Genomic DNA, 11,263 nt, shown 5'->3' with positions numbered 1-11,263 from the left:
CTTTGTTGAACGGTTTTGGCACAAACCTCCCAGAAAACCGACTAAAGGCTTACAAGTGTGTGTGGATCTTTCATGACAAAGCTAGTGTAATGAAAGCGAGCATTTTTAGTATCACTTCGTTTGACTTTGCATTTGCTCGAAAATGCGGCATTTTTTTCTTTCTTTGGAGGATTGGGTTGAATTCTGTTTCAATATGGTTGAATTATGGGCCATGAAAATTCCTCGTTTACTCACTCTCATAACATTCCAAACTTTTTTCTGTGGAGCACAAAAGAAGATTTGTTTTTTTAAGTTAAAGGAATAATTCACCCAAAAATGAAAATTCTGTAATCATTTACTCACCCTGAAGCTGTTCCAAATCTAACTATCCCTTTAAGTATTTAAATGTATTTTTTTGTATATAATATAATTGCTTAAAATATTGAGAATGTAAATTCACACCTTTAAACATTTTTTTTAAAAGCTAAAAAGTAATTATTCTTTTTGTCTGTAATTGTAAGAAGAGGAACCTTTGTTAAAGAAACAAGGATTACGAACCTTGAGAGATTAATGATATGTTATCAGAAAAAAAAACTAGTTGCTGCGCCCCCTCTTACTTTGTCTTAGTGACTAATTGTTTTTCTAAGGCTGTACAAGGAACATGATGAACTAAGCAGGAGAGACATTTCTTTAAAGCTTTGTTTCTTTCTTTTATTCCCCTCTTTATGTGTTTCTTTCTCTCACTAAGCAGTGTTTTTTTGTCTCTAAGCAGGGGGAGTGGAACTAAAAGTGGAGAAAGAGGTGCACAGACAGACTGACAACTGGAAAAGAGCAAACTAGAACAGACAGAAGCAAGAGAGAAGCGTAGAAAAGGAGGAACACAGCATGAATGTAACATGGAGGTGAAGGAGCGTCGGCCTTACTGCTCTCTCTCTCGGAGCAGGAGAGAACGAGGGAGAGACTGGGAGAGGGAAGGAAACAGAGAGGAGGGGGAGGGCTACAGGGAGGGTCCCGGGAACCGCCGTCACACCGGCTCATCCTCCGTCCTTACCCAGAAATCCTATAGCTCCAGTGAGACGCTGAAGGCCTTTGATCAACACCCATCCACCCAGGGGCTTTATGGGCATCGTATGCCAGACATGGTGCCAAGGGACACAGAGGAATGCAGAGCTCCAGGTAAGTGCTCTTTAATATTCACCATATGGACAGGAGACTCTGGAGACCTTCAGGCTTGCAAATGTGATGTTTTTCAAAACCAACAAGGAATAGAAAAACGGACGTCTGAAATGCTAAAGACAAAACATATAAAAAATAAATAAATAAATAAGAAATACAGTATGCAGCACAAAACGGAATAAATCTAAGACCTAAGATAACAGTGGCATACTGTGGTACATCACCATCAGTAATGTGACCTAACTTCACCTTGAACTCTAACCCAGACAAGCTAAATCTTCAGATTTAATTCAGTCTTATCCAGAAAATAAGTCCCATGTCCTTGGAAAACATTCTTGACCATAAAAAGAAGACATTATTTTCCAAGTAAATTTTAGGCTGAAGAACATTTCATAATTTTGAATGTAGTTTAGCTTATATTTCTGATTGGATACACGATAAAATTCCAAGCCTAAAAAAAAGCAATCCGCAATTTTTACAATAAACAATACATTTACAAAGTAATGAACTTGTTCAGTTTACTAAGTTTCATATATTATTTCAACATGTCATTGAAGCAGTCTAAATTAAAGTACTTTTAAAACACTCCTGTTAACCCACTGTATTCAGGTTGGGCATATAGGATAACTTCATTTTTTTTTAATAGAGCCTAGCAGACACTAATTTGCTGATTATTCACAAACTATTTTATAAATATTGGATGGTGTATCACATGATGAGACACTTTTTAAGTGGAAGGGTAGAATACTGCTCATTCAAATTTAATTTCATTAGAAATACACTTAGTTGGTAAGTTATGCTTTTATAGTGTGCTCCGTAACCTTAGGCTGTTACACTTAGGGAGACGTCCTTAATTAGCAGCCGTGTTTGTGCCTGATCGGCACAAATGCCGAGGGAGAGAAATCTTGCTCATATTCATGATACAAATGTACCGTCATTTTATTTTAGAATATCAGCCTGGCTAAACCGTGGCACTTTGGTTACCACAGTTTGCAGTATTTCAAAATGTGTATTTCAGATAATGCCCTCATGTGGTAATTAATGTCAGCACTTGTGTTGAGTTATTTTGTTTCGTATCTATGAGTGTACTCGTAATTTAAATTCCTGTGTAATCATTTTGATGTGTCACCAACCCTGTAGGCTTTTAGTCATAAAACACTCAGCATATGCTAGCAGGTACAAGAATATAGTTTTAAAAGCAGAGCTGAAGGAAATCTGAAAGAGTCTCAAGGTGAATTTCAGTCTGAAGTGGAACCGTTTCTATTTTGTACTGTGTAGTAAATCCTGGTTGGGATTTACTTCTGTGTTACTGTGTTGGGAAAAACTCCAGTGTTGGAAGAGGTAGAGCTAAACCACATTTACATTCAGCTGAACAGAAATTCACCTGATAAAAAAAAAAAAATAAATAAAAAAAAAATTCATTCAGTAAGTTAAATAAGCCTATGACAAATAATGCAAACTGATAAGAATCAAATATAAAATAATTGTGTGATAATGAGAAAAAAATACTAATGTTCTCCTTTAATATTAAAAATGATCAGACAATACTTTTTTTATATGGCTCTTTTTGCCATTTATTGTACTTTATTCAAGTTGGTATAATTTTGTTCTTTCATATTTTTTAATTAACATAAATGTTTGAATGTATATTTTTAACGCAGTGCCTGTTTAAACTGAAGCTGAAAATACACTCCCTGTCTCTACCTAATTGTGGGCACATTTTGAGATTAAAAAGAATGTCTAGTATATTGATATTATATTTTGTTCTGCCAAAACTGTCTGAATGATATTGTTTTTTAGCTTTGCTTGGTTTTGCATTTTGTTTCCTGAGTAAAAATGTTTTGAATACTATTTATGTGAAGTTGTTCTTTTGAACAAAAGCCACTTTGAATCGAGTATTCACCATTATATAATTCATTTTACTGTAAAAGGTAATAATAAAAAATATCAAAAAGCATTTGCAACATAAATATGTTATTTTAATAGATTTCTCTTTTTTACATTCTTCTCATTTCTGTTTTCTTGTTTAATCGTTGATCTTTTTTTTACTATTTTAACTATTACTATTTAGTTTATTTGTGTTTTCTTAAATTATTTTCTTCAATGAAATTCGTCTTCGTCAACGAAAAAAAAATAAAACAAATCTTACACAAAATAAAAATAAATTATATCTCCCTGGTTTTATAATATAAATATTTTATATTCCCAAATATTTCAATATAAAATGTATATACTGCAAGAGTTTGAATGCAAAATTAAATGAATAGTGTTTGAATGCTATTTTCAGCAAGTTTACAGTATATTTTCTCTGAATTAAGTATGCATTTTGAATCTTGCAGGCCAGAGTCTGTCACTGAGGCAGCTTGGGATATGTGGCCCTGCTCCTCGTCGTGGTCTGAGCTTCTGCGCTGAGACCGGACTCAGTCATCATACTCAGCTCAGCGGAGCAGACCATATTCAGAAAGCTGGGGGCATTTCTCCCGAATGCGCCATGCTGTGGGTAAAGCCACACAGACGGGACTCGCGGATGTCTAGCCGGTCCAACTCTGCTTTAACACTCACAGACACAGAACAGGACAACAAATCGGATCAAGAGAATGGTAAGTCCACCTGTGTTTCATTCTTAAATGTAACGTTACATCCTTACATTGGGCAAAATTCCCCGATAGTAAATGGGGGTGACATAAAACTGCAAAAATGGGAAAATACCCCTGAGGAAGTCAAGGCAGAGTCACCTTGAGGCATTCAAGAGCAAGGATGTAATTGGTTAGAGCTAACAATCGGTAGCCAATGATTGGTTGAGATGACAATATTAATGGATTTACTGGTTATGTTTGCAGCCTAAGGGGCTCAGTGGGAGTTGTAGGCATTTCAGAGAGAATAACACAATTTCCTGAAGCATATGAGCAAACGGTGCAGAGAACTGCTTGACACTTCCTCTGGGCCTGTGCCGAATCATAGATGGCTAAGTTAAAGTCACTAATATGCGCGTGTTAGAGATGCGCGGATGAGCTCCAACGTCACCCGAATCCGCAGCCAAAAACAAATCGTCCACCCGCCACCCACCCGGTGTGTTTTCTCTGATTCAAGTATCCGCACCCGACCCGCTTAGGCGTTGGGTGTTGTTAGGCGTGATGATAAATGGATGATCATCACCTTCAACAGCGGACTTGGCGATGGCTGATGCGCGCATCTCTAATGGTAACATTATACACTGATGAATGAGTGTTGCTTTTAAATGAACATTTCTTTAAAACAAAATTTGTTTGACAGAATTTAATTTTCTTTTCCTTGAAACTTAAACTGGAATGTCACTGTTTCTGTCACTGCGACTTCCCGAACAGGCAAACGCACACACACACACACACGCACACGCACACACATGCATCACAGCCGTTGCATATTACATACCCAGCACTTGATTCATCCTTGTTAACCAAATGCTCCCACACAGTACTTTTCTTTCTTTCCTTCCTTCCTTTTGTTTTGTTTTTAATTCTTCTTTTTTACTTCACTCTCGGACCTGCTCCATTTCGGTTTAAAAAAGCGGACCCCGTGTAGTGTATATCTTAAAGAGAGTGCAAATTAGTGCCTGTCTGCCTGGCGAATTTTTATTTTATTTTAGACATGCTCATATTTTAGAGAATGTAGTTAATATTTTTGTTAATAATGATTTATCATATCCACCCGCGACCCACTCGAAATGAATCAGAATGTTATTTTTATTACTTGACCCGCCCGATCCGCAGATCACTAGCGTGTGTGGATCCACAGGGCGTTGCTGGGCCTGCGAACAAACGCTACGGTGGATAAAGAGGGGCCCACTGGTTTGAAGTGCAAATTGGTGTGCGTTGAAAACCCTAATGCCTTGTGGATTAGGGAGTGTCTTTGAAAAAGCAAACTGTCTATATATGAAATATATACAATACATATCAAAGCACATACATCTGTATTTAATTTTTTTTTTTTTTTTTTGAGGACGCATACATTTTTTTTTTCTTGTGGTGGGCATGGTGGACTGTTTTGGACTAGATTTATTTACTATTGTGATTTATTTACTTGGTTTTGCTTTCAAAAGAGAAAAATATTCTGTTCTGAGCTTTTTTTAATTTACATTCATATATTCACTACTGTGTAGCAAACATATGCAAGATTAGTAGGGAAAAAGGAAAGTAAAGGTTTTAAAATATTTGTTTATTCTGCCATGCGGTGGTTATTTCTGACAGAATGGATATTTGTTCTTAAAAGAGGAAAGGAAAAAATAAGGGAATGTAATCTACTCCTACTCACTGCAGGCTAAACATTTCTAATGGATGATCTGTAGTGTCTCTTGTTTAGCATTCACTGCATTGATCAAAGGAAACCGCATCTGAAATGCACACGCTCAATTTTCATGTCACTTTAGACACTATTTATTGCTGCTACTTCCTCGTTTGGTGTGATATAATGTTTAATATAATAAGAAATCAGTTCTGAGAAGCTCTTGTCTTAGTATAGTTTATTATATGTACACATTTGTGACTAAAGAATAGCCCAAGCGATATACCGCTATTTAAGTTCACTAACATTTGATATTTAGATTTAAAAAGTGGGATGAGTACATTTTGAAAATCTAGGATATAAAATCTAGTGGAAATAAAACATTAGACTTTGAATAATATTATAAACAAAGAAACATCATTTACAACAAATGAATAAGAAATATTTCTGATTCTGCATTTCTAGATCAAATTTGTGTCACTGATTATGTGAATTATTTTGTGCAAAAGGTCTGCTGAAGAATAAGTTAATTTTCTTTTTCTCATTCTCAAATCATGCTGAATAATATGACCATCAGATTATACTGTATGTTATTATATGAATAATTTGTAATGAAATGTAATTATATTTTATTAGAAAAATGTAAAACGCTTTCACTAGTTTTTATTTGACGTAAAACATTTTCTCATTCTCAAACTTTTGGAGGCCACTGAACGTGTAATTTGTACCCTGCTAGTCCCCTACTGTATGTATCTGCAAAGTAGCCTTGTGTTTTTAAAAAAGTACTCTGGGGGTTTGTCTGATTCAGACATGGAGGTGAGCAGTAGTATTTGACCAGCATATTCAAAGCTATTTTTCTTCTTTGCTAGGTTGGGTCTGGGACTTGGTCCGTTTGAGTCAAAATATAATGATGTAGCTGAGAGCAGGCTGTCTGCTTCACAGCATTCCATTAAGAGAATGAGGTCAAGTTTCTCTGCACAGTCTTTCAGCTTCTGCATCTTTCCACATCTTTCCCAAATTCTCTTCAGTCTGCTACGCAAAACATGTTAAAGCTGTATTATAGCACTTTGTTCTTTGTGTCCAGCCTCCTCCAAAGGGACTAGTCATTATTACATAAAGTTATAGACAACTCTGGAGAGCGACTATGATTATTTATTAGTCAGTAGGGTGTTTAAATGTAAAAAAAAAAACATTTTTTATCAATGATTAGTCTACATTTTGAACAGTCAGTGTGTGATATAGTTCTAGGGTTTTCACAGTCTGTCGTCTTAGGAACGATCAACCCTTAGTGGTACATAATTTTACAAATATTTGAATAAATGTCATGATAAAAATTATTCCTTATAGATTTGACGCAAACAGATTTATTTGCCTGTAGTCCAGGGTCTCTGTGGCAAGGCCTGAATTTAAGTGTGTATTTTTACCCATTAAAGTAAAGTAATTTCTTTGTTCCTAATGTGTTCCTAATGCAAATTATGCATTATAAAATATGAGAAAATTAGGAAATTCATCCACACAGATGAACAACTGGAAATAAATAATTTTATCTTTCTCTCTGACCAATTCCACCATCAGTGCGGATGAATTGGCTATACTGTGTTTTTTTTCTTTCTTTTTTGCATATGTTTGATGCTGTAAAACCAATCGCTCTCATAATCATCAAAGCTGACTTGCAATGGTCTAGATTTGTTGCATTGCATTGCACCTTTGAAAAGAAAGCAGCAGCAGTAAAAATGCTGTGGGTAATGCTTTCAGAGCCGCTCAGCTCCAGGGTGAAAAGCACCACTTAAAACATCATCCTTATAGTACACCTGTTACGTTTCCATCTCCATCGCTCCATTACTGATATTCCTCTGCCTTGTGTATCATGTAGTTTTGCCTTTGTTTGCAATAAAGCGATTAAATGGTTACATGCGGATAATTGTTTAACAAATTTTGATCTGTATTCATTATACATATTTTTTTATCTGCTGTGATTATTAGGGCATTCTGTCAGCATTTGTCACAGTTAGAGACAGTTTGATTGTCTTTTACTAGCGGTATAAGTAATTATTAATAGTCAGCATATAATATGTAATTAAAATATTTATTTCTGTACAGATCTTATCATGAAAGCTAAATACATTTTGGTTGTTCATGTCATTATGTAAAATTTACTGTCACATATGGAGATTTGGAAGCCCCATAATACATGCATGAATGAGCAATCGTGGATGGACACATGGATTGAGCAATCTCAAAACCTCAAAAACTAATGGGGCAAAGAGAAAGACAGAATTTTGCTGCTCATGCATTAGCATTGGATATAGCAGTGGAATAGTAGTTTGGATTTAGAACTATTTTGCACATATTTATTTGGCCAAATAGTAAGTGAAATGTGCACACACCCAAGTGGATAGCAATTGATCAAGACGAATGAAGTGAGTCTCTTATGGGCACTCTCTCTTTACAGTGATTAAATCCATCCCTATATGATGCTTTTAAAGGGACTGTGCACACAAAAATGAAAATTGTTTGAAAATGTTTTTTTTTTTCTTTCTTTTTTTTTTTTTTAAATACAGTGAAAGTCATATATCAGATGTTTGAGGTCCAAAACATATTCCTGAGAATAAAGTAAGTCATAGAGGTTTGGAACAACGGTGTGTAAATTATGAGAATTTCATTTTTGGGGGAACTTTCACTTTAAGTTGGAAATCTACACCACATACATAGGAAATCTCTCTTTTTTTTTAAAGACATAAATACAACCTCTGTGGAGAGTCATATATCAGAGTCTGTTTTAGCTATAAACCATATTTATTGCTAGTATCATTTAAGATGATCCATTTTTAATGAAGCACTTGAAGATATATTGCATAGTCTGAGATTTAGCGTGAGGAACATCCAAACAAGACTCTTTTCTAGATAGGCAATAAAGCAAAAATTCTGTGGTGCTGCTGCTGCTGTGAATGCATACTGCTGCCAGGGGCGTAGTTTGTGGGGGGGTTGGGGGGGAGATAACCCCCTCAATATTTAAATCTATGCATTACAACCCCCCCAATATTTATACCACGATCACATGAAAAATATGCAGACCCAAACTTCAACCCCCCCCCAATGTTCAAACCAAATCTACGCCCTTGACTGCTGCTGCAGTTCTTTCTTTTCCACAAGCTTTAACTGGATGTTTATGTGAAATTCTGTTGCCCTCTGATATTAATTTGGATCTTGAACTTCATTCAAACTTTTATGAAGGTGGAAAAATGAAATTTTCATTCAGGTAACATAAAAGTTAAAAAGTAAGAACTTCTTGTTCTGAATAAAACACTATATTATCAATCACCAAGCTGAAAGATTATATTCATTACTAAATGAACATTTGTGCATATTTAAGGGAGCTGTAAAGGGAATATATTAATGTTGGAGACTTACTTATTAAGCGAACCTTCAAGCAAGACCTCACACATACAAAAAAAAAAAAAAAGAGGAGAAAAATTGCTGTCAAAACATTACCAGGCCAGATTCTGTTTTAAAAAAAGTTAGACGAACTTTTTCCCCTTAAAGAACCCTTAGCTAATTTGTATTCTTGTAAGGGATGTTAGAAGCCTATGCAGTCTGGCCAAGAAAGACATTGTGACAAAAGTCATCACTGTGAACAAAAGTTAGAGAAGCTTTTCGTTTGGCCAGGAAATAGCCTGGAAACCCAGCTGCCCCCTGCTTTTGTCTGGCCTGATCGCTATTATCAGAGGATAAATGACCCCTATCAGGATCTTCAGTGCCTGTAAAGCTTTCTCTCTGTCTTTCTTTCTTTTGCCCCTGTGCATGTGGGTGTTTGCAGTGTGTTTTTACATGAGAGGAGTGTATATAGGCTCTATGTGTGTATGTTCTCACCCCAAGGCCAATGAATGACGCAGTCTCAGTTCTTAAACATCATTATAAGATCAGAGAGGAATCTCTGATCTTAAAAATATGTTTAAGAACTGAGACCGCATTTTCCCTTGTGCACTGTAGTATCTGCTCCACATTTCCATTTAGTGCAATGATGGAGAATCCACATTATCTATATCAACTATAATGATTTGGACTGGTGAGAAATGCCTTTATGGAAATGCATATCATAACAGACTACTAGGAAAAACTTCTTCACACTCCCAGAGGGGCAGACAGAGGCAGTTCTAGGTATGTGCGTTCATGTAGGCCGTCCCTCACCCGTCGGCAGGATGCTTAACCAGCCATCTGTCACGTCTGCGAGCATTTCCCCACCTTTCTTTACGACATCAAGGTGTTTGCTCCATTGATCATTGTAGACACCAAGGCCAGCTTGTTTTCCATATGCATTTTCACTTTTCCACAACAATGCCCAAAATGTCCAGGAGTGTACAACTATCATGCGGCAGCTTAGATTGAATGAGTCTCTCTTGCAATGTAAATGAATCTGGTACAATCTCGACATGGCCAGCAAGCCATTCAAGTGCTGTTTTCTCAGGGTTTTCCTTTTTTTCTGTAGGCAAACTTCAAACGGAAAAGCTGATGAGGGCTGTGTTTGATGCATTCTCATTACTCTGGGTGGCAGGAGAGTTTGGTCTGATGGTCTAAGTTTAGAGTGAGACAGGCGAAACGGGTCACACAGAGTGCCAATGCAGCTTTAGCTTCATAAGCAGCACAAGACTGATAGAGATAATTACCATTTGTCAAATTGTCTCTTTGTCTGTTCTGCTTTTTCTATTACAGTTCAGCACGAGGACTTTGCCTTAAAGGTTATAGTCTATAGCTATGTATAATGCAATTGATCGGCTTATAGCAGGATTAGGTTTTGATGGCCTAAAAAAAGATGCAGTGCTTCGGCAATTCTTCAAAATGTCTTTTCTGTATCCCACAGCACAGATGGAGGGTGTCTTTATCTGGGCTTTAGGATTTTTGGAAAGTGTTTATCTCAATTATAAATACAATATTGTTCTGGAATCAGTTTCAGAAATGGACTTGGACCTTTTTTGGTATTTCTAATTGTCCAACTGTGAGCCTAGTTGGCTGTGTTTTATAATGAAGGGAAAAAATCTTCAAACATTGTCATGAAAATGAAAGATTTTGTGTCTTTTTGCCATTTTGTAATGTTGATAAAAGGAACTGGGGTAGTAGAAAGAAAAGAAAAAAACATTGCATATATTATAAAACACAAGCCACAGTTCACTTTCTTGTGTCCCATTTGCAGAATTAAAAAAAGAAAGATTAAATTAACATTGTAGACATTTTCAAGCACAAATAACAAATCAGTTTCATGTTAAAATAGTTCTTGCATTAGATATGTGAATTCAAGTACAAAAATCTGTTCTGTTTTTCTTTCCATAGTTTTGGTTGAGTTCTCATTCATTATATGGGGTGTGACGAGACGCTTGGCTCACGAGACAAGACACGAGATTGGGTTCACGAGAACGAGAACAAGATGAGATTTTTGCACAGAATCTTTAAAAAAATCCATAATGACAAATTCATGACTGAAAAAATGCAGTGCAGGTGCATTTCGAAATGTTTTAACTAATAATCTTGTAATGGTTGTCATTTCAGTTCTACTTTCTGAGTATGAAACTGTAAAAGGTTTTGCCACAAACTCAACTGACTGGCTTTTCTCCTGTATGATTTCACATGAGTCTCTTCAGACCTTACTGTACATGAATTATATGAGCTTCCAGAACTTCTGATTGAGGCTGTGTGTGACCTCCTAATTAAACTCCTTTCCACAAATTGAACATAGAAATAAAATGTTTAAATAACGAAAATAAATAACAGTTTTTCTTAGTCTTATTAAGTGCAAACAATGAGTGCAACCATAATCAAAGTACTCTCTCAATATTCAAAGTGCTATTTTGCTTTG

At 36.0% G+C, this 11,263-nt stretch overlaps 1 protein-coding gene across 1 annotated transcript in view; it reads left to right on the top strand.

Annotated features, from left to right (window-relative positions):
- Window positions 1-875: 875 nt before the first annotated feature.
- LOC308700298 (teneurin-3) overlaps window positions 876-11,263 on the top strand; it is a gene marked incomplete at its 5' end in the record, with an annotated part of 119,098 nt that continues 108,710 nt past the window's right edge. The window contains 2 exons of the mRNA XM_081381875.1: window positions 876-1,155; window positions 3,495-3,755. Coding sequence (XP_081238001.1) covers window positions 876-1,155; window positions 3,495-3,755 — 541 coding nt within the window. The remainder of the gene's footprint in view (window positions 1,156-3,494; window positions 3,756-11,263) is intronic.

The sequence above is a fragment of the Scardinius erythrophthalmus genome (genome assembly GCF_964197995.2).
Source record: "Scardinius erythrophthalmus genome assembly, chromosome: 13".
In the NCBI taxonomy this organism is placed as follows: Eukaryota; Metazoa; Chordata; class Actinopteri; order Cypriniformes; family Leuciscidae; genus Scardinius; species Scardinius erythrophthalmus.
This window is presented reverse-complemented; position numbering and strand designations above follow the sequence as displayed.